This window comes from Labrus mixtus, chromosome 10, assembly GCF_963584025.1.
Source record: "Labrus mixtus chromosome 10, fLabMix1.1, whole genome shotgun sequence".
Classification (NCBI taxonomy): Eukaryota; Metazoa; Chordata; class Actinopteri; order Labriformes; family Labridae; genus Labrus; species Labrus mixtus.
In genome coordinates, this window is record NC_083621.1 from 7415479 (window position 1) to 7439431 (window position 23953).

General features: G+C 41.8%; 3 protein-coding genes across 5 annotated transcripts in view; 2 read left to right on the top strand and 1 right to left on the bottom strand.

Moving 5' to 3' along the window:
- The window catches only part of LOC132981790 (cytochrome b-c1 complex subunit 8), a 372615-nt gene that overhangs the window by 162945 nt on the left and 185717 nt on the right, over positions 1-23953 (bottom strand). The window lies entirely within an intron of this gene.
- Positions 133-2553, top strand: c1qtnf2 (C1q and TNF related 2). 2 transcript variants are annotated; one of them, XM_061047844.1, is made up of 3 exons: positions 133-303; positions 709-907; positions 1571-2553. In XM_061047844.1, exons 1-3 carry the CDS (start codon positions 148-150, stop codon positions 2209-2211), a joined length of 996 nt encoding a protein of 331 aa, XP_060903827.1. In that variant the 5' UTR covers positions 133-147; the 3' UTR covers positions 2212-2553. The 2 variants fall into 2 exon arrangements, with proteins under 2 accessions (XP_060903827.1, XP_060903826.1); XM_061047843.1 differs by having other exon boundaries at positions 169-303; positions 650-907.
- On the top strand, positions 3190-21632 carry ccnjl (cyclin J-like). 2 transcript variants are annotated; one of them, XM_061047845.1, is made up of 6 exons: positions 3190-3605; positions 4297-4407; positions 8277-8487; positions 17389-17688; positions 17803-17962; positions 18414-21632. In XM_061047845.1, the coding sequence occupies exons 2-6, from the start codon at positions 4330-4332 to the stop codon at positions 18934-18936; spliced, it is 1272 nt and encodes a 423-aa protein (XP_060903828.1). In that variant the 5' UTR covers positions 3190-3605; positions 4297-4329; the 3' UTR covers positions 18937-21632. The 2 variants fall into 2 exon arrangements, with proteins under 2 accessions (XP_060903828.1, XP_060903830.1); XM_061047847.1 differs by having other exon boundaries at positions 4300-4407.

Genomic DNA, 23953 nt, shown 5'->3' on the forward strand with positions numbered 1-23953 from the left:
GGCTATCCTCTACATGTTTTCCCATGTCTGTTTAACATCCTATTTTCCCATAGTAGAAGTTGATGCGTCACCACTAGTGTACTGACTTGAATTTAATGACTTCATGGTGAAAGTATTTTTTGGCAGTGTGCTTACAGGGCGGATGTCATGGACTATGATTCTCTGGGCTGCACATTTGTCTGCAGCACTTCTCCCGAAGAATGCTTTCTCAACGCAGTATTGGAAAATCGTGTCGAGAAGTTTGTGCACGTTCATGCAGAAGAAGGACTTGGACAGAGCTGGAAGATGCCCATATGTCAGCTGGTGAGTTATTTCTCCACGTTTTCACTATTTCTCCTGCATTGCCTTTGAAAAAGAAAACATGTTGTGGGCGCTGCGCTCTGCTTTGTGCATAACAGATGCTTCACATCTCTCAGTAAGCATTGAGTCATAGTGTGGAACTGACCACACCATGCCAAAAACTGTTTACATGCTTTTTCATCTGACTAACTGGAGATAGTTTGCATGTACTCTGCCACCTCTCTCTCATTTTCAGCTTCCCTAACATAGGAGATTTTTTACACGTAACATTAAATCAATTAAATATTTTTGATTTACAACTGCCGCTCAAAAGAATCACTTTCTCTCATTTTGTTTGTCGGCTCCACAGTGACCATCATGCTCCAGATATGTGTGACCTTCTGTTTGCTGTCATCTGTCTTCTCCCAGTCAACATCTACCTTGCCCAAGAAGGGTCGAAACTTCACCATCCACTCCTCTCAACTGGTCTGTAGTTTGCCAGGCCCAGCAGGGCCACCAGGGAACCCAGGAGCCCCTGGATCACCAGGGGCCATGGGCCCTGTGGGGCCCCCTGGGAAGGACGGCCCAGATGGGAAGGATGGAGAGAGGGGTGGAAAGGGAAATGGAGGTAGATATTCTCTGAGTGTAATCCTAAAGTCAGAGCATTTTGTGGCAATTCAGGCAAACCCTGAATCCTAATTTACAACTCACCGGGAAACTTTGCTGGGAAAATACAAACAAATAATCTGTTGGCCTGCATGCTGTACATCTCTCTTCAGGAAAAGTCATTGCTGCTGATGGTCTGGTTTGCTTTTTAAATCAATGAGGTATCAATTTAAAATGGAAACAGTTTCATAACCATCTCCTCACAGCTGACTTAAACTAAGATTTAGTTATACTAAATATTGACCTGTCAGCGTGGCACATTATTCCTGATTTTAATTTAATAAGAAGTGCTAATAGAAATGATTTTGAACTTAAGTTTAAAAGCTCTGCTACAAAGAAACAGTAGCTTTGATTGACACTAGCTGTAACTTTTTTATAAATACATTGAATCCTGTGACTGTAATTGGTATTCACTTTTGTTTTTATCCAGAGTAACTTCTTCTAAATCCTGAATCTATCATTATATATATCAAGGTTACAATAATAACAGCACATTGTCTCGTGATAATTTCCATATATTTGTTTGCATATACAGCCAATGTCTTTACAACAAGCAGTTTTTGCATGTTTAACATTCTTTTGCCACTGCCCATAATTATTCTGTTATCATACTGTCTGTTCTCAGTTGTTCCAGGGAGGACGGGGAACCAAGGTAAACCAGGTGTGAAAGGGCGTGAGGGTGTCATTGGCAAGGCGGGGCGTCGGGGACTGAAGGGGCTCAGGGGGTCACCAGGTATCACTGGACAAAAAGGACAAAAAGGAGAGTTAGGGGACGTGGGCGAGCAAGGAGAACCTGGAGGCTGTAACTGTGCCGGTGCAGCCCGAGCAGCCTTCTCTGTGGCCATGACAAAGAGCTACCCAAAAGAGCGACTGCCCATCCGCTTCAGCAGGATCCTGCTGAACGAGGGGAATCATTACAACGTCAGCAGTGGGAAATTTGTTTGTGCCGTCCCGGGGGTGTATTATTTCACTTATGACATCACTCTGGCTAATAAACACCTGGCCATAGGGCTGGTCCATAATGGACAGTACAAGATCAAGACTTTTGATGCAAACACAGGGAACCATGATGTGGCATCTGGTTCTACTGTCCTCCACCTGGAGCAGTCAGACCAGGTGTGGCTGCAGATCTTCTACTCTGAGCAGAATGGACTTTTCTTTGACCCTTTCTGGACGGACAGCACCTTCACTGGTTTTCTTATCTACCCCGACCAGGAATATCTCAATGAGTCTGATAGAAAAGCTAATGCTCAGGGTGACAGTTAAAATCCTCCTCCAGATAGGTGTTTGTTTTAGACCAGTAATTGGCTCAACATGAAATCTTAATGAGAAACCGAGTTTTTGTTTTAAGTCTGCCCCACTTCGGTAGGCCAGTGTATTTCAGATGTTTCTAAATGTTGACACCAGAGGGCGCAAAAGGAGAGAGAAAAAACAGCCACAGTTTGGAAACCTTTGAAATTATTTGACATTGAGAAGTCATCTGTTGGCTGAAGAATCCTTCAAAGTGCTTTGTTGCGGACAGTTTTAATATGCTGTATTGTTTTTAACTATACTATGCAAAGACAATAGGCTACAGTTGATAATGACATTAAACCTGCCCACTCACTCTACAGTTTGTGTTCTTGAGTAGGATACCAAAACCATGTGAGGTTCAATGTGTGTGTGCGCGTGCAAGCATGTCCCAGTTGATGCCCTAAATTCTGTCGAAATGTTGAGTTTCACCTTTTGCAGATTTAAAGTCAGGCATTCATGTTAAGTAGGCCTATCAATAATCTTTAAATATCCTACATGTTTTTAATGTTCGGGGGCTTTATCTCATTTAACAGATTGAGAATCATATTGCTCAATGCTCACACCGCAGATAGAGCAGAAACAGAAATCAAAAGTAATTGAGATCAAAGTTAAATGATTTATGTCTTTTCTACTTCTAACTTCTTATCTGCACATTTAAAAGTAGGCTAAGTCTCTTGAAAGTATTGCCATATATTTCAAATAGGCCTTAAATACCAATGAATGGACGACCACAAACAATCAAATGAACACATTAATAAATAATAAAGATTTAATTCCAAAAACAAACTAGCATAGTATGAGAATGTGTGGTTTAAAACTGTAGTTTTTCGTCTTTCTCAACGTAAACAATGGAGCATAAACGAAGCCATCAACCAAACACACTAAAACATATGTATAACGGTGGGCACAGGAAAATGAAGATAACTTTGGTAAAATAAAACTCACGCATGGTGTAGTAAAATCAGGCCTTTTGTGAAGAAATGTGGGTGTTTGTAGTTTTGACTCTGCCCTCCAAAGGACTACAACTCCCAGGTTAGAGGAGGGCCCTTCACGTCGAGCGCACGAGCCTCGCACCGTAACAGCAGCAGCTGGTGCAGCCGACGACGTTACTTTGTTAGACCGGAGACACCGGAGAGACACGGACGGGCAGAATTTCTCGGAATAGTGCGAACAGTTGGAGGAGAAACGGCGCGACCGAACGCCTGTTGCCGGGATTTTGCGGTGGCAGGTGTTTTACGAACTTATCCGCGGATTTAAACGGTTGTGTTTTCGCCGAGAAAAACGTTGTTTTCTCAAAGTTGAGCCGAAGAGGAGTTCAGGATGTCGGACTGAGACAAAGGGGTCTGGGGGGCAATCCCGTCGGAGCGGTGAGTGGCACATGTACCGATCTCCGAGATAAAGAAGTTCACCGGGTTACTGTAAGAAATAAGCCGTGTTTGTGTTTGTGTTTAGTCCCAGCCCCGCGTATTGTTTGTGTTTTTGAAAGAGGCTTCAGTTAAAGGGCTCAGTGGACACTTAACTTGTGTAGCCTCTCTGTGTGTCCGCTGTCTCGTGGTGCGGACGCCTTCACAATCGGAACCAAAGTGTGGGATTTGTTACTAAGGTTGTATTTGTTGTGAATAGCCATGTGAAAATGACACGACCTAAAATACGGCTGCTTTTATTCATTTGACCTACAGCGTGGTCGAGCGGGCATTTAACTGAGCCATTTAAATTCCCGAGCAGAGAAAATGGCCTGTGCAGGCAGAGAGAGAGAGAGAGAGAGAGAGAGCTCTGCTCAGGGATTAGCTAGGTGTTAGAAACTTAATGAACCCTCTGTATTTCCAAATGCAATGTCTCACTTCAGTTTCAGAACCAATGTAAGCCTATAGTTGATTGAATCGTTAAATCCTTTGAAATTAGCATTAATAAAAGACTGTTGATCTCATCCTCTCTTGTAGTCTTAGAGTTTTATATTTACTGTTTAAAACTTTGTTTAAAGTTTTGTAGTTATTCTCTGACCTGTGGTGCCACTTCTTTGAAGTGTCTGAACTCTGACTTTGGACTCATCTGTCTCAGCAGGTAAAACTTGTGTCTGGAAGTCTCCTCTGGATGGGAAAGATGGAGAGGGAGTTGCAATGGTGGAAGGGACAGCTAGCTGCAGATATCCATCAATCCCTCCGCATCAAGGTGAGTCTGACATGGTTATGAGCATTCAGTAAATAATCAACCAAATCAAATAAGTCCATCAAAGAAAAATCATTGGCTACCCTTTTCTCTGCTGCCAAAGCACACTTTTAAGATTTGCTTACATTCACAGTTTTGGGGTTCTGAAATCTAAATTATACATGTTTTGTTTTGTCTTCAGGGTTCTTTTGATTTTAAGTCAATATTTGTATTATTAGACCGTTGTCATATTTTTCAAGGTGAAGTGACTTATGCATGACTAAATGATAGATGGCTTAATCAGGACTGGATATATTTGTAAATGATAAATAATTAGTAAATGCAGTGTGCAAATGCAGATTGAACACTAAGACAAATCTAAAAAAACGTTTCGGTAAGAGAACCAGCAAACTGATGAGAAACCAAAGTGGTGATTACCTACAAATGTAATCTTGCATATCTCTTCAGAAACTATATTTAAAGTTGTGAGGAAATTATAATTACATGGCCCTGTTGTCTATTTAAACCAGATCCAAATTAGATTACATTGAGGAGTTAAGGCTCATTAATTGAGAATGTCTTAATTAACCTCGAAGCGTGATCATATTTCCTCCCATGTGTCACTTTAATGGAGACATCTGTCAGCAGACTGGCATGTTGGAGCTGGGACTGTGCTGCCAGCTTCACGCTGACAGAGAAGAATACAGATCAGGATTTAGATATCGTGTTTCCGGAGAGTGTACATAGGTTCTGTTTGTGATTCAGATGTTTGTGAGTCTTTATAATGAGTCATTGGCTAAGACTATGTACAGTCAGTTTGCTCATGCTGGACTGTGTGTGACTCAGAGTGAGCTGTCAATTATACTGAACGTTTTTACGCAGAGCTGGAAACTAAACAACGCACCCACTTAATATAAAGAGAGGCAGAGATGGTGGCTCGATTGTTAGTTTGGATTGTCCTTTTATCAGCATTTCAGGTCAAATTCAAGAAATATCAGCGTATACTGTGTCTACTGTTTAACACACTGCCCTAAACGCTGTAATAATATTAGTTCCACTTTATGTCTGGTAAGTGGTGTGAACTGAGAATTGCTAGACACATCTGACATAAATAGAAACGGATTCAAGGTGATAGTTTACTGAGATAAAAAAAAAAACAACAAAGAAAGCAACTAATCATGTTTTTCTTTTGCTAATCGAGGGTTTGAGTTCTTTTTCAATAAGGCTTTGTATTTAAAGTGTCACAAAGTTGTAAAAAAAAAATACAGCTCAAGGGAACATCTTGTATCGCTACTTATGTTTGAAATTATTTCACAATTTATAGATTGCTATCGATGCAGTTGCAGAATAGTTTTCAGTGAATCCATCCATCAATACCTCAGAAGTTGTTGCATCACAGCTGCTTAAAGATACTGAATGAGTTTTGGGATGTTTCCCTTTTTTTCGCCCTCAAAGGAATGAAGATTGGACCTTCATGGTTTATCATGAGCTCACTTTGACTACTTAGGTACTCCGTATCTGTCCACTGAATACTGAAATATTTGAAGCACCTTTGAATCAGAGCTCTCAGATCACATTGTTTTAAAAAGAAAAGAATGGTAATTCTTAGATGATTTTTCAGTTAATTGTCCTAACATGTTTTTTCTTAGAGATGTACTGAACCCAGCGTTGCAGTTCTTATTGAAAGAGCTACAAAATAATATTGATGAATAAAAGTTTGTAAACATTAAAATTATTCTTAAGAGATTTGTCTGAACTTTGTGCTGACTTCACATACAAACAGGAAGCAGCAGCAAATTAAACATTTTAAACAGAGTTGAAGGAATTGTACTTGTTATCATATTGAAGGAGCTGTTCCATATCGTCTGAATGTCTTGATGACGACTTGTGGGAGAATGTTAAAAGCGCCCAAAGATCATTATTGAACAGTGACGTGGGTCAGCACCGCCAGTCCGATATCTGATATGTACTCACTTAAATATTGGACCAGATACCGATATTAGATCAAATCTGTCCCATCTCTATTTTCTATGCTCATCAAATGTGAAGGTTTTCTGCATTTGTCTTTCTACATGATTTGAGGAGAAATATGCTTTGGTGTTAATGATTAATAATTTTGATTAATTCATTTATTGTTTTTTTTGATAATCAGTAGAAAATGACTCACTATCTGCTGATGCTGTGAGCACTAAAGAGTCACCTTGGACTATTTTAAATTATTTTTTAATGTAATTAACAGCTAAATAAGAAGGAATCTTTAATTGCAGCCTTTATATGTTCTTATTAACCTTTTTTAATTAGGCGTTTGCTTGACATTTTAATAGAAGACTTTATAGTATATTGAAATGTTGGAAGCCTTGATGTGTGTATTTTCAGATGTGGAAACACTAGAGGACTAGTAATGTTTGTGAGAATCAGCATCAGAGCTGTGTGTAAAAAGCCTTCACACAGTGTTCAGATTTCCTGCATGGCGCCCGCTCCCCCACCGTCTCTTCCAGCCTTAATGACATTTGCTGCAGCAGTAATGCCCTGATGTGGGAGATAGCGCTGATTTTGTAGCATGTGGCAAATTATCAGACATGCAAATCAGGCAGAGGCAGCTGTGGAATCCTTAATTATGGTGTGGGTCCCCCACAAAGGCACCTCTCCACCCAACACAGGAGCCCCCCCCCCCCCCCAGTCTCCCCCCCCCCCCTTCACATCCACCCCCATTCTCCTGCTGCCCTTGTACCCCTAGACAGACAGATGGACCAGAGGCAGAGGCTGGAGCAGTGGGAGGAGAGGAGAGTTTGGGGAGGATTGGGTGGTATGGTTGTGGCAATGGGGGTGGAGTGGCTGTATGTGGATTTCGGAGAGGGGGGGGGGGGGGGGGATACTATTTATTTTTGGATTCCTTCAGTGTGTTTGTCTTAGCATCATTGTTGTTTAAGTTCAGCTCAAAATAAATGGCTGACATTGTACTGAAACCTGACCGTGTCGCAGCAGCACTTTGTATTGTAACTGACTGTTGCATGTCTATTAGTCTACTTTGAAAATCCGAGCTTTAGAGCCCAATGATGTCCGTTAGGAACAGCCTATGGTCTGAATCCTTCCTAAACAACAGTCCTGACATGTTGTTGATGTTTTCTGTATTGCTCCTCTAGTAAAGGACCCCTCACGGTTTGGAACTAAGGAGATTAATCAACCAATCCCAAATCTCTTATTAAATCCAAATCAGATGCCCTTGTTTTTACTCAGACTCGCACAGAGAAAAAGAAAAACAATATTTTTTTCCATATAAGCAGCTTAAATACAAAGAAAGCACGTGCTGTGAGTTTGTCCAGTACAAAATGTTTCTTGTCTAGAATGTAGGGGCAGTTTTTGAAGCGGGGGGGCCTTTTTGCTTTTCTGCACCTGATTGGGAAGATCCCTGAGGCTGATTCAATGCTAATGCCCTCGAGTATCTTCCTTCCACTTTGAAACACAGGCAGCTAATTGAACATGAATAGGAGATGTGCTCGCGGTGAAACCTAATCCAATCTACTCGTCAACCTCAACTGAAAGAACCATGCCCCCCCCCCCCCCCCCCACTACGCACACACACGCCTCAGAGACCCCTGCAATGACCCATATTAGCTCCTGTTCTCTGCAGTGATGGTGTATTAAATGAGATTGAAATCAGACGCAGGAATAATCAGGAATTTCTGAAGGTAAATTGAGTTTGATGTGAGTCTTTCAGACCCACAGCAGTTAAACCCAGTCAGCAGGAGAATAGAATGGCTCACTATTATTATGCATATTCTTTACAACCCCCATGTTTCTCTGTCGCTTCTTCCTGCCAACCCTGCTCCTTTTCTCCCCTCCAGACCCCAGTCAATAATGCCCCCCTTCATTCTTTTCTTGTCCCCCTCCAGGAGCTGAAGCTGCCGGTCTATCGAGCCCACTCCCCTCAGATTGGCATGCGACGATACTTTGCAGACTTGTTGGCCATCCTGAGTAATCGCTACCAGCTCTGTCCCACAGCGCGACACCTCGCAGTGTATCTGCTGGACCTCTTCATGGACCACTATGATGTGGCCGTCAAGCAGCTCTATGTCATTGCCCTATCCTGCCTGCTGCTAGCCAGTAAGTCCATTATCATTACCTGCACTTCCTTCCCCTAAAGCTTCTACATATTTGCTTTTTTTCCTTCTTGGTTGTCAGGAAATGTTATTATAAGCCCTACCTTTTTTTTCTTATTAAGACTTGGTTGTGAATTTTAGTATTATTATGTTTTTCCTAAATGTTAACATAAGTCTTGTTTGGAAGTAAGTCAATAGATGATTCTGCATTTCTAAAAATGAAAAGCGTTGTATGTTGACTTGCTCTGTATAAGCAGATGACCCTCTCTGTGGTAGCAGAGACTGTGGTTTATGCACAGATGGCACAAGGTGACCTGCAAAAAGGCAAATTTAAACAGAGCTCTGAACATGGTGGTACATTTCCCTCCAACTCTGTTTGTTTGGCCTGTAATGGCAGTTTACTGTGGCTGCATTGTTGGTCAAATTAAAACAAAAGGTTTCCATTGTGGTAGGATGACTGTGCCATTGTTTCAGGGGAAACTGTTAGGGATTATGCTTGTGTCTGTAGAATATTTTGTGTCTTTGTTCCCGGCACTAATAGCATGTCTGCGGCTGCTGCTGTTACATTATTCCCCTCTGTCAGTTTGAGATAACACCTGCTCAGGTCAAATGTCCTTTAATCAAAGGTGTGATGTTAAGGTGTCAGGTTATTTCTCTTGAGAAACTTTTCTTTGTCTTCTGCCTGTTGTATATCAAAAGATAAGTATAATGGTGCTCCTATTTCTGTTGTCTACATCTAAGAAGACCACATCTAAAAAAAATTACTCACCCTATTAACAAATATTTCCTTTGTAGCCAGAGCCTGACATGTCAGACTTCTCTGTGACACAGAGCGCAGTCGTTGTCTAAAAACTGTTAACAACAAATCAGCAGGCAACCCTGTTGCACTTGGTGATGTGTTCATTCATAACCAATACTTTTGAGACTGAAAACAGACTCAGTCGGCGCTGTCCTGGTTAAAGTAACATTTTTGCATTTAATGTGTAATTATCTGTTGTTCCCTGATGACTCTGTGATGAGCATTTGATCTTGTTGTTGATGTAGTTGTCCGTCTTTCCGCAGAATTGTTTGAAGGGATGATTTAGTCCAATAACAAGTTACCAACTTGCTTCGTTGCCTTGAGACATAAGATTGTGTCTTTAGCCCTTTTCGGAGTGCAATTCCGCAACAGTGTCGTAACAAAGCTCCTCTGTCGTGATTACGTCTGTGCATATTTCATATTGAATTCAATTTACGTTACGGTGTTGTGGTGGCACGACGTGTAAAGAAACGGCAGCATGACCATACACACCCAGGGCTCTTCTCCCCCCGTTGCCTCCGCCGATCCAGTCTTACTCCTGTAGCGCTGTTATAACCTTAGATAGCATAAAAAGGTTGGATCACTCCTTTCCCCCGTTACGCTTCAGTGACATCCTTATTAGAGGAGAGACGACACAGGGGCGTAAAAATCGGGCTTTGAATGGACAGCAGGCATTTGGCGTTTGTGAGTGTTTTTCTCTGTAACGCAGGTGTGCCAATCATTCCTCCCAGCCTGATGCTGCATTGTGCAGGTTGTAAGTGTGTCTCTCTGGTGATTAACAGGCTATGAGGTTTTCTGTACATTAATGCAGCCTTTGGCATCATGGGTAATTAGACTAATGATGCCTTCAAAATGGGAGTCTGGAACAGACTCTGCTACTCTTGGGAGGGCTGGGTGTGTAGTGTGTATAATGTGTTTGTGTATTTTTGTACACAGACTATCATTGCAATCAGAGTAGTTTCAGTGGAGGGACAGATTTGAATAGACAGTTAAAAGAGGGACCTGAAAGAATCTCATGAGAATCCTATAATACCTGAGAGTTTGCTCATAGAGTGATAAAACATTATCAAGCCAGCCTGGATCGAGATTCTTCTTCTATTCTCTCAGGCATGATATTTACTTACCAGTGATGTCTGGCCGTTAAATTAATGTCACAGAGGCATAATGGTGAGACCAAGTTGTCCCATCTCTGTACCGCCATCGGAGGTAGTAACAGAGGCATTACAGGGCGAGACTGAATCACTGTAAAGCCATTTTTAAGAGTGCACTCTTGGAAATATAAGACAGCCAGGGGGGCAGAACAGAGCTGTTATTTGGGTGGGCACATTTATCCTGCAACAGGCACACGACTATAGACCGGGTGCATGCAGTATGTGATCTCTTTCCCTGTTTTCTGTATGCCAGTATGTTCTTCTCTGTTCTTTTGATGATATTGTGGATTTGTCCAACTCTGCGTAGCATTGATATGAAAGGGAAAAAAAATCTTATTGAAGCTTTGGGTCACAGAGGGTTAGTCTCCCACTGTGAAGTGCATGTGTGAACAGCCAATGCAAGAAGATTTCAGGGGCACAGTCTTCCCTACATTTTTTTAATTTTCAGGTCACGTCCTGCTTCTGCATAATCGCTACACAATTTGAAATCACAGAATGGGACACCAACATTACGCAGCCACGGAATCAATAAGTACAAAGACATTATGAGTACAGAGCTTTGTTGCAGCGTTGTAGTGAAATAGCAATGCAAAAAAGCCTTTTGAGTTGGGCTCCCTCCTCTCTGCTCCACTGCCTCCGACTCCTCTAGGACTCTGGGGAGTCACAGCCATGACTGATGAAAGCTTGAAAGGGTGTTTAATTCAAAGTTGTCTTGGGTCCTAAGGTGCTTTGGAATCTGGCCTAGTTATTGAACAGCCTCCCTGGTCCCTCTGCCTGCCTCTGACATGCACATACATCGCCTGCCTTTGAGATCTTTCAGGCTTCTGTGCTTGATTAATTAATAGCTACCTCACAGTTCATTGGTCCTGGCGAGCTCTTCTTCATTTATAGGAGTAAGATTATGGTCAGTTTTTCAGACCCACAGGGATTGGGTTTTATTAACTGTTGGGCACTTAGACCTCAACTTATTCAGGAGAATCCAATTAGTCAAAAAAAAATCCTGTGAACTAAAATGTGAAAGACTGAATAATCCCTCTTTAGAGTCGGTCCTCATGCTCAAACTAAATTTTCTATTGTGTTGCAATCCATGAAGTCCTGCAGTGATCACATCAGTCTTCCTGGCAGATCCTGGTCCCTGAAGTCACAGCTCTGCATACTGCAGCTGTTTGTTATGGTACATGACATCATGGATGTGCCTCTGTGCCAGCTAGTTCTACAATATTTTTTATTTTTGTCATAATATTCAATCCTCTGTTAGTTGTTTTTTTTTCTTTTTGTTTATTATTTTATGAAGTATTTTATGTGTTTTGATTCTGTAGTAATTTATGGCTGAAGCTGAATGTATCTATTTTGCTCAGTGAACCTAATCACTGAAAAGGTGTCTTAAACAACAACAGAAAAAGAGCATCCTGTGAAATGGACCAGCAGCTCAGTCATATTGACTACATAGTGCACTTACACAGAGCCCGGGGGTGGGGAGGAACTGTGTGCTGCGGGGCACCTGCCATATGCTCTCCGAGTCAGGCCTCAAACAAAAGCCTGTCAATGCAAGCAGGACAGCCAGCCAGGCAGGCAAGAGAGTGGGGAGAGCCAAGAGAGGGGGAGGGGAGCAGAGACTGAGGGGGTGAAGGTTGATGTGTGTGCAGGCGTGTGTTTGTGTATGTTTTCGCTTAATGAGGAGATGGTCGCTGTGGCAACCTATGGTAAAAACAGACCTTTTTTCTCATATGATCATCTACTTAAGACCCATATTTATCTATGTAAACATAGAGATGTTTCCCTTTTTAAAGAGCCCTGCTTTTCTGCCACACAACCATTTACCAACGGGGCTGTGATGGTGTCCTTTTACCTTTTGCTGCTGGCCCTATTTCTGTTTCCTCCTCGTTCACTCACCTTGTCAGGGACAGCCAAAGAGAACCAGTGCTGCTGGGACAGGGTGACCAGTAAAAGCAGCCCCACGTCCCTGGGGGGCTGGGAAACGATCTGAGCGGTACTTCAAAGGCAGGTCGGCTGCTGATGTTAAACAGGATAGAAAGGGAGGTAGAGGTGGTGGCCTGCAAAATGGGACATGTTAGAACTGAACAACGCAGCAGGGCGCCCTGAAATGTAGATTAATAGGGAACCCACTTCCCCCCTTTATCCCGCTGTCTGAGGTTTGACAGTAATTCTCATGGAACTGTAGTCATGTGAGGCTCTTGTGATTAAATAAATTATGTGAAGATGTACAGATGGGTTTCATTTTTATTAGAACACAAGCTCACCCTTTTTCATAATGAGAGCTCTTGTGTAACTATATACAAATGTCAGAATTTAGTCTTATTTTGTCTTATTTGATGAAACGCCTGAGGCTCTGCTTGCTTGCATACTCCCTGTGTTTGCTCTCACCCCCCATGCAGCAAAATGCTGCCGGCCTGCAGCCGACGGCTCCCCAAAAACACACACACACACACACACACACACACACACACACACACAGACACAGTGCTGGGTTTGTAGGATCCTGCTTGGTCGCCCCAGCATTAGCATCAGGGGTCAAGGGTCGGCCCAGGCCTACATTGTGAGAGCTGCAGAGGCTAGGGGTGGCAACACGGAGGTTCTGTGATGGAGCTGTGAGCAATTTCACACCCCCAATGAAAGATGAACCTGCAAATAAAAGGAGTTTAAAGAGCACAGGAAATTCCTTCATGGCTGTCAGGTCAAGGAAAGAAAATTAGGAAGAAAATGAAGAGAGCTGTGAATCTTCACTTTAATCTGTATTGGCAGGAGATGATCAATATTAAATGATAATTGTAGGAAACATAATAATAAGTTCACATATTTTCCAGCATTCATGGAGCGCCATCCCTACTTGAGTCTTGTAAATCGTCAACTTTTTTCCAGTTGTTGTTCTTGTTTAAAGTTGTCAGTTTTTCTATTAGGTAAATTTCTTTCAACAATTTCTGTCCACTGTACCGGTGTTGGGGGCGTCTTTATCCCCTAGTTCATTGTAGAATGCCGAGCTCCTGCTAAAGTTAGCTTTAGTCCAATTCATGTTGCCAGTTCATGGTGCGATATTTAAGCTGTGTAATGTCTGGCCTTCTATTTGATTGCCCCACCTCTGTGCCAGTATCGGAGGACACAACAGGGACGTCAGGATAGCTGTTAGACAGCGGAGCCAGAAGGTGGCTGTGTGTGCGCATGTGTGAGGGTTGTGTGTATGGAGTCCCAACTCTTTTATTTACAAGTTGTGCTTCCTCAACGCAATAACAAAATGTTAAATCACAGACAGGCACATTGATAACAATAGTATGAAAGTATAAAGGCTAAATGACTGCAAAGCTTTGTTACCTGAGATTGTGGAATGGTTTCAGCTTGTTCTTGCTGCCTGGCTGGTTTTCGGGGGTAGGATTCCTTGAGTTTTCTGAGCCAGACAATGGTGATAACAATCATATCCTATCTTTTAATTAGTGTATAACTGTGAAAAATCATCCATGTACTTTATTTTGGATGTGTACTTGATATCAGCTAATGCATACGTCTCTAGTTCTTGGTGAAAGTCTTTTAACCTTCTCATTTTAACTGCACATCTGTCGCTTATTTACAATACCTGAATTACAGGTACATTGCAACTCTTAAGGATCTTCTTAGTTTTTGGATTTTTCCAAATAAAGGTGTTGTTTTTGTCATCTTGCACTCTCTCTGAGAGCGACTCACTTATTGTGAGGATTCATGAAGATGATCTAAAATTACCTCATGCCTGCAAAATGAAGAAAATGAAAGCCAAAGCGTTTTTCTCTCTTTGAGAATTGAGCTCTCAAGTTTCCTCACAGACATATCACTCCAACTGTCATCCTGCCCCCACCCCCACCTCTTCCACAAACAGCACACCTGGGGGGGGGGGCGGCCCGGCCCTTCATCCTGGTCTTACCTCTGCCTAACCCCTGACCTTTAACTTCTCCCTGTTTACCTGACCTTTTCTCATCATCACCGTGACCACCTGTGGGTGCTGTGAGAAAGGAAAGGTGTGTCGTTGAAGTGCACGGAAAGGTAGTTTGTGTAGATGAAAAGGACAACGTTTTTTTTTTTGGTTTTTTTCCCCATCATCAGTGTCTCTGCCTCACTGGCTGACTTCAGATAGGATCACTGAGACGCCTGCATTCCAGGTAGGCTGAACTCACAGGAGAGGAATGCAGCGTCTCTTTCAGGCCACACTGACGACAGTAAATCAGCACGAGGGGGCTGCATGGATTCTAGCATGTTGCTACAGGGTAGTAGTGAATACATTAATAACAAATTAGTAACAATTGTGTATCAACACAAACATTAAAGGTTTTTTATTCTTTGATATGTGATTTTATAACCTTAGAGAGTAACGGTAAAATAGCACAATACTACAAGGTAATTGATGTGCATACTTTGTTGTCTGACGTTTTGTTTTGTCCAGTGTATTGTTGGATTGGGTCAGCTAACGGACCTGATTCCATCTGAGAAACAGATAATCAAATTAAAAGTTAAGCAAAGTTTTAAATATAACTGTGCTCACAAGGATTAGTTGGATTAGTGGTTAAAATTAGATAATTGATTCAACATTTTAAAAAATAAAAAAAGTAATCTTTCTAACTTTCTGTATCCAAGCAATTTTGTACTCTTTATTTCAACTGTCCGTCATTCATCATGAATTGTGTATTTTTTTTTCAAAGCTTTTGGGTGTCTATTGTCTCTTTTATATGCCAAGTCAACCACAATCGACGAGCACAAAGGAGATTGACTTGCTCTTTGTCTTTATTTAAGATCAAAGAGGCTGGAATAGTGTGGAGATTGGAGGCATTGATGGCTTTTTATGGCAGGGTCTGTGTGGACATAGCAGTCTGGATGCAGACAGTCCTGATCCAGAGGATACGAGGGTGAGAGAAAGGGGCAAGTGTGGACTGGGCTGCTGAACAAGCCCTGGTGGGTGTAAACAGCCCTGTTTCATGGTGCTTCCTGTTCTGGTGGAGAGACGCCATTATTGCCTCTCTGCTAATTACCCCTACGGCCTGTTAAGCTGCAGACCCCCACACCCCCTCCCCACATGCTCTTTCAACCGTCCCCTCTCTCTTCCTCTCTTTGCCATGCTTAATGGCCGGTCGCAACATCTGTGGTAAAACTTGCACTCCCGATGAAGACGCCCCACTCCCTGAGACGTGGGCCTTAAGAGGGAAATGGGGTCCATAAGAGATGACCCAAACAGCTGTTGCTCAGCAGATAATTGTTATCTACATATAACTGCAGCTCAGAAATGTCAATAAAGCTCCTGTTTTTAAACATTTGGTTGTTATGGTTAGGGATAAGAAGATACAGTTTGTCCAAAAACAATGCTTGTTGTGGTAAATTCCAGCTCTATGTGAATACAACACTTGATCATTCAACCCTTCAAAGGATATAATACAAAGTCATTCTTCAACAGTGATGACGTTGCACTTTGTCAGCAATGTTAATGTGAGTGTTTGTTGACTTTTATATGATTCAGTATTATATAAAGTATTTCTTATCTCTTTGTTCTGTTCTTGGACTCATACTTCCACAAGTATGTGGTGTAGGGTTAAAGATAGAGAAAGCCAGGTTGTCTTTCTGCTTAAAGTTGTGTGTAGTTGAGGCCCATGCTTTACAGAGAAGCCTGTATCAGAGTAACCTGACACCTTCTAACCCTCGTTCTTGAAGTTTGAGCAGAGGACGCCTGTTGGACCGTTGGATTAAAGGCAGAATTCGCCCTCTTCATTGGTCACACAGACCCCTGAGGCCTCGGGGCTGTTGCCATGGAAAGGAGGATGTCTGGGGGTGGGGTGGGGGCTCTCCATAATGGCAATGCTGTAATGTCTGAGAGGATCTGGAGTGAGTGAGAGAGAGACAGAAACATTGGGGATCGAGCTGACTGGCTTTTTCATAGAAAGTGTTGGGCTTGTATAATCCACCATGAGCTCCAGACTCTCTGTAAGCTTTAGTGATGTTTCCTGAGGCCTCCCTGCTCGTGTAACAGCTTAGCTTTATGGCCAGATGTTCAGTAATAGTCAGCTTAATTGCTAATGCTTAGCAGGCACTTGTTAGGTTGTGTGGAAACTGCTCTTCAGGACTGAACATAAACCTTCTCCATGTGGTTACAGATGCTTAATGTTCATTATAATACTCAGGGAAAGTCATGAATAAACACTAATTTTCAAAGATGATATAAAATGTATTACATCATCAAATTAAGATAAATGCCTTTGAACATTGCTTGATCCTTTTGTAAGGCTTGTTGATGTGTTTATTTTTTTCACAATCTTGATTACATTCAGCTTCATGGGTAGTTGTCTATTTTGATTTATGTTTATTGTAATTCTTTACATAAAGCATCTCACAAATGAAATAGCTGCCACTGAATAATTTCATTATTGCTTAATCGATCAATTGTTGGATTCATCAATTATCAAAAAGTCAATAGAATCTCACAGTGGAGAATGTCATTCACCATCCTCTTGAGCTCAAGCTGCAGAGTGACATTTGTTGTCGGATCAACATCCTTCACTCCTCGTTTTTTTTTTCATTTTTAAAGCTGTGAAACCGAACTCGGATGAAAATTCACAAATTTGAGGACCTGGATTGTGTGCCATGTTTGATTCCTAATTGATCTAAATATTTTAATCTTTTTCAAATTTCTCCCCAAAAAAATAGTTTTCAGTTGATTTTTTTCAGCTCTGTAAAAAAAAAAATATTGTTCCTGTGTGATTCTATATAATTTTACCTGTTACCTAACAGTCTCAAACACTATGGTGTGACAAGCAGCTGAAATGTTCTTTTTGCAAATGTTAATGATAAAAATAATGAAAACTCTCTTGAGCCATAAAAATCTTTGCTGTATGGAACAGAAATGTTAACATATCATGTCTCCTCAAACTGTTACAAAGTACATAATGAATAGTACCAAACTCTTTTCATAAACCTCTTTCTATCTTTACAGGTAAATTTGAAGAGAAGGAGGACCGGGTTCCCAAACTGGAGCAGCTGAACTCCCTGGGCTTCATGTGCAGCCTCAACCTGGTTCTCAACAAAAAGGACCTGATCAAAATGGAGCTTCTGCTGCTCGAGACCTTTGGCTGGAACCTGTGCATGCCCACCCCCGCCCACTTTATTGACTACTACCTCCACGCCTCGGTGCAGGAAGGCGACCTGTACAACGGCTGGCCCCTCTCTTCCCTTTCAAAGACCAAGGCCTTCATGGACAAATACACTCACTACTTCCTGGAAGTGTCACTGCAGGGTGAGTTAATGCAAGGAGGTGGACTTAGCTTCCTGAATTCCTGAGGTGTTGACACGAATCAATCAGCTTTATTATCAAATAATTAATACATCTCTTGTCTTCGGGTTCTTTCAGACCACGCCTTCCTGAGTTTCAGACCTTCTCAGGTTGCTGCTGCGTGTGTGGCAGCATCTCGCATTTGCCTTCAGATTTCCCCTAGCTGGACCACTGCCCTGCACCTACTAACAGGCTACACCTGGGACCACCTCACCCAGTGCATTGAACTCATGCTGCTGTAAGGGACACACACACACACACACACACACACACACACACACACACACACACACACACACACACACACACACACACACACACACACACACACACGGTCTTACAGAGTCTTGAGGTATAGTTTTCATTTCACTGTAGATGACAATATGACCTTCCTGTCTTTATATTTTTGGTTTCCATGGTTCTGTGTTGTAAACTTTTGGTTGTTGTAACTCTGTAGAGGCTTATTTTGTTATGTGTAACACCGAACACTACCGGCCAGTATTAAAATCCTAGCTATTTAAGTTAACAGATATAATTAAGTACGTGGGCGTCTGTGTGTGTTTATTTGTGTGCATAAGTTCACACTAATTTTTTGAGCATCCATTTTTGGCTGTAGTTCTAATGTATCCCGAAGTTTTTATGCTAGTTTTTCTAATTTTTGAATTTGTCTGTCTCTCTTCCCCCCCCAGTGCTCATGACAACGATGTTAAGGAGGCCAACAAGACCAAATCCACTCCTCCTCACAGACCCTCCTCTCTGCAGTCGCAGCCTCAGGCAACTCACCTTTCTCCGGTATCAGCCATCCAGAGACCAACTTCTTCTTCCTCCTCCACCTCCTCCACACCTCAGCTGCTCTTTCAACCGGACGCCTTCCCTCACCTTTCTCAGCATTCCCCATCCCTCTCCCAGCTGCAGGCGCTTGCTGACTCCCAAGCTCTGGGGTCAGTGGTGAACATGTCTCAGGACTTTCTTCAGAGCCACAGGATGGGGCTCCTCACTGCGGCTCCCTCCATGACTCCTGCAGGCGGGTTCCCATCCTACCCAAGCCTGACCTCCACTCTCCAACCAGTGGCGCGAGGGTTGCCCCTTCAGGGCCCCATTTCAGTGCAGATGGCCCTCACAGGAGAGCCGCGCCACTGTCTGAGCATGGCCTACAGCGGGGCCTACCTGGGGGCTCATCACACCTTTGCAGCCGGCTGCTTCGACAGGTGACGCCAGGAGACGGAGAGAGAACACAAACCCCTGCAGGACTGCACTGCCATGCTTCTGTCCAAAGTCCCCACCCCTAAATACCCTTTCTCAGACCTCCTCTCTCTCTCCGTCAGTTCCGCTACACCTCGTTCGGTTGTCCCGTCCCTCTCCCAGAGACGCCTCAAACGCAAGCAGAGATCAAAGGGCAAGACAGACCCGCTGGAAGTCATCACACTGACATGACCAAGGCTCCACTGACTGAATCATTACTGCCGTATTCCGGACTCGTTTTATCAAAGTGTGTTATTATGAGCCTGTCGTCACTGTGAGATGAAGGCAGCAGTGTGATTCAACACCCACCTCATTCAGTGCCTCATCTCAGTTGTGTAATAGCAGAGCCAATTTTAGAATGGCACAGAGCACAAAGTATCTGTAGTAAGGATGTATTTGCTGCTTGACATATTTTTGCTTTTAATTTCTAATCCCAAAAATTGAACTCATTATAGAGAGGAGAAATTGGCCTAGTATTATCATGTCTTTATCCAACATTTATGTGAGATAGATAATGAGAGTTTTTAAAAAAAAAATGTAAATCCTGTAGACTCTGTCCGAGCTGAAGTACTCAGCTCATGCATGGCTGCAGTGTTTCATTTTTTCTCACTCCCCCCCCCCCCCCCCCCCTCCTGTCTGTCCTCTTCATCTCATCTTTCTCATGCCCAAAGTCGAGCCTCGTGGTAGAGCCGTCACAGCACCCCCCCCCCCCAGCTGGACACATGGCTCTACAAGCTTTGTCAAACTAAAGTTTTAATGTCACTGTCTCTGGCATCACTCAAAGAATTGAACATACACTGATGTGACTTGACCAGCAAGGTGAAGGAGACGTGGACGTCGGTTGTGTATTGTACATATGAATTGCTGCTGCCTTCTAATGAACTGTTGGTTCTGTGTCTGTGTTAATGACTCCAATGTTTACATGAACCACTAAGTATCAGGGACTTGAACAAGATTACTTGAATATAATGCCATTGAAACATGCCATAGCTTTTTATTTATGATATCTTTCTTTTTCAATTTGTTTCTTTGATTTAGTGTAGCTTTTTATACCAGCTTAGAAACACACCATTGATTAGTTATTTTTGTACCTGTTCATAGAAACTGTGTATTCAGGCTCAGGTTTCAAGGCTGAAAATAGCAGCCTTCTCATTATTCTCTGCTATTATGCTTTAAAGTGGATGCTACTGCAGCATCTGTGGAGTCTGGCGTATTCTCCTTCCTCATCACTGGACCATACTCTGCATACAAGTCAGTTACTGAGAGCATGAAACCGTGTGTTTGCTTGGTGGTGGAAAAACCTCGTGGTCACTGGTTTAAAGCAGACATCTGTACTCAGTCCACAGTAATTGCTTCTCAGATTTCTAAAGCTGCAATCTGTCTCTTCCTGTTCAAGTATAAACACATCCAGATTGGGTTGCAAGCTGGTTACCATGGTGATACCTGAAATGATTGCAGAAAATTAGGATGGCTGTTGAGGGTGTGTGAGGGTTAATTTTCTCCACTCATTAGTCAAAGAAGAAATTATTAGGTATTATTTCACACAGCTCCTTTCATCTGGCCTGCTGTCAGAAACCCAAAGAGATCAAGTTTGATTTGAAACAAAAGAAAAACAGCATGATGTGACATTTGAGAAGCTAACCAGAGAATTTTGAGCATTCTCGTCTGAAAAAATTCTTAATGCGACGAATTGCTGTCAGTTAACAAACCACTCTTACTAAATGTTGTCGCTCTCCAGTGGACGTCACCCTGAAGAAGAATGCTGACTGATCAAACATATAAAGCTGCTCAGTGTTGAGGAAACTGTGAGCTTAATTTATGAAATCTTTCATTCTTGACTGAAGTCTGAAAGTTAGGAATTAAACTACTGTGGAAGTTGGACTTCTTCTCCATGACGTGCCTCTTTCCCCAAATCGTACATTTACCCGGAAACTTGTGTGTTTCTCAGAAAAAAAGTACATGAAGCCTTCTGAAGCTGTAATACTGAAACTGTTACTTTGTCAAACCACAAAACCTTTTGATTTTCAGCCACTGAAAAGGACATGTTGATATTCTGCTCAGTGATCTTGAACTATGAAACTATGCCTTTGAATTCTTTATGTACAGTTTTTTTTTCATTCCCTTTGTGTATTTTAGTTTGATTTTGTGATTCTCCTAATGAATGCTGTTGGTGTGATATCTTTTTTTTTTTTTTTTTTCCTCTTTTTGCTCCTAACTAACAAGCAACTTCTCACTGGTGCAATACTTGTTTTTGTCCTCTCTGTTACAACAGCCAACAGCCATCACTGTCTCATGTTCACCACTGGTTCATCATTTGTAACTTATTTTTGGAGAATTGTGTGATTTCACTTGATCTCCTGCAGAGGGCAGTGTGCTCTGAACACAATGAATATGTTGCATATTGCAGCCGCCTCCTTCGAGTGGAAGATATGACTGAATACATTTTTTTTTTTTTTTTTAGCTATTTAGAGATTTTCTGTGCATTCCCCCTCTGCTGAAAGGTCACTTGTCTAATGTAATGATGAAAAGACACCACAAACTTCCAATTTATATTTTTATATTATTTTGTACCAACTTGTAGTCTTGGATAATGTGACACTGAATGATGGAAGGAATCCTTTTATCACAGTGTGCCATGGAAAAAATAAACACACAATTGAACAGAGTATGCGAGGGCGTGTGTGTGTTTCTTCTGAGGACAGTAAACTCCGATGCCTGAAGCTTTTAGGGAAATGACTGTTTCCAGGACTGCAACGCTCCAGTCGCCTCTGAGGGAAGGACAATGCAAGCACTCCAGTGATAAGCCCTGCAGGTTTACACACCGTTCTCCAGCTGTGACCACATGCTGTCAGTCCAGCTCTTCATTCATTCAAACAGGGTAGTACTCAAACAAACAAAAAGCTGCTGCTGGACTGTGACTAAGTACATTAAGTACTCACTTAAAATACAACTATTAGGTGCCGGTATCTGCTTCCAAAAACACCTTTATTACCATCCATTTGATCATGTTGAAGGCTTTATATGCTTCAGTACATTTCAGAAAAAAGTTAACTTTCTGACTCGCCTCTAAATTGAATTTGACATATCAAACCTGCCTTCTTTTTGTCTATATTAATCTGCCCATCAGTAAAAAAAAAAACTATATTAAAACTAATTTGCACATAAAACTACAAAGAATTTTGCTTTAAAATTAATGCATACATAATCAAAATCCATCAATGAATGCTGACAGGGACATTCTCAATTTATATTTTCTGATCAAACTATTCATGGAACTTGCATGTGGTCTTTTTCACAACTTCTTACTAAAAGATAAACACACTTTATCTGCGTCTCACTCAAACATGCTTTGTGTTTGAAGTCAAATCACATAAGTCATTCACAAACGCGGCATGGGCGGAAAAGCAATGCTGCTTTTCTGAACCCACACATCATTCATTCATTTTGCGTCAGACAAACAAATGCAGCCTCTTCTGCCTTTTAACTCCGCCTGCACACCCAGATAAAAGCTTTCTGTGTTTTTGTCACTATGATCTACACAGATCTATTCAGTGCTGTGGATCTCTCTCACACAAGAGGCATTATATTCCTTTATAATAGTTACAAAACTATTCATTTGAGTTAAGCTCTGTTCTCTCAGACACAAAACAATATTGACTTTATTTAAGAGCTGAAAAGTTTATATTCTTCCTGACAGAAGTCTGCATTAAACCATGTGATAGTGCCTCATCATACCACTTCACAGATCTTTAATCAGCATTAAGTTAAAATACAGATCCTTGGCACACAGATTAAATAACTATTCATATTTGGCAGGCCTCTCATGCACACATTTACATGGTTTGTGTACTTTAAAAGAAATGGGCTGCATTAGTTAAGATTGCAAATGAAGGGGCTCTTCCCCCCCTCCCGAGATCGCCATGTTAAATTCCCCATGTGTAAATTTAGGTGGGGGAGTGCTCACTGCCGTCAGTGTGATAATGGATCATTCTCACAGTATCCTGTAAGCTTTGTATGTGGGGCTGAAGAGGCGGGCTGCTGCTTCCTTTTATCTGGCTTCAAGGAAGAATTTGAAAAAAAAAGAAGGGGGGGGGGGGCTGCTCAACTTCTATTTGTACTGCATGTCTTAGTTTATTCTCCTGAAATTTACATTACAAAATGCAATCAGCAAGGTCATGACTCTTAAATAATCTTTTTAAATGATTTAATTGTATTATATATGTTATTGTTCTTATTGCTCTTTTATTTGTTTGTATTTCCTGTGGTAGCTTTAACTCATTTTGTTTGTCATTCATGTATGTTTTCTCAGCATCATTATACACGAGGCTCGCCCTCAATGACCTCTCTGAGAACTTAAATTAAGGTTGATGATGATTAAAAAGCTGCATGAGGGGAACTTTGATACGACAAACGGAATTTTTGTTGCCGTGCAACAAGTGTAAAAGTATCAGATTCTCTGATGAGACAGCTCTCCGTTGTCTCTTTTTATACTGAAACACTTCATGTCTTCATGACTTTATGTGAGGCAGAAGAATGTTTGGACCCAAGCAGTGATCAAGAACACAATGCAATAACTATTGTTTATTAATAATGCAGAGTGCCAACTGCAAACCAAGTTTAAGTTGGACATTTGCATCCCAAAGATGTAGCAGGACAGGTGAATAATTAACAGCTTCCAAATGTACATGTGCCCCATTCATGTGTGATTTCCTGTGTATCTTTAGGAAACCAGTAAGGTGCAATAGAAAACAAGAGTAGTGTGTGTCCCTCTGGTGTTTTATTGAGGAATTAGGGCGCCCCCTAGTGGTGACAATGTAAAGGTGCAGCTCCGATTAGTCACATGAGAAAATACAAAAAATATATGTCACTTGTATAGAAAGTTCTTTTAAAAATGATGTTTACAGATGACTGATACACTTCTCAGTATCAACCACTTCATATCCATGGTTACAACTGTCTCTGGCTGCTGAATCAACCTGAACTTTTA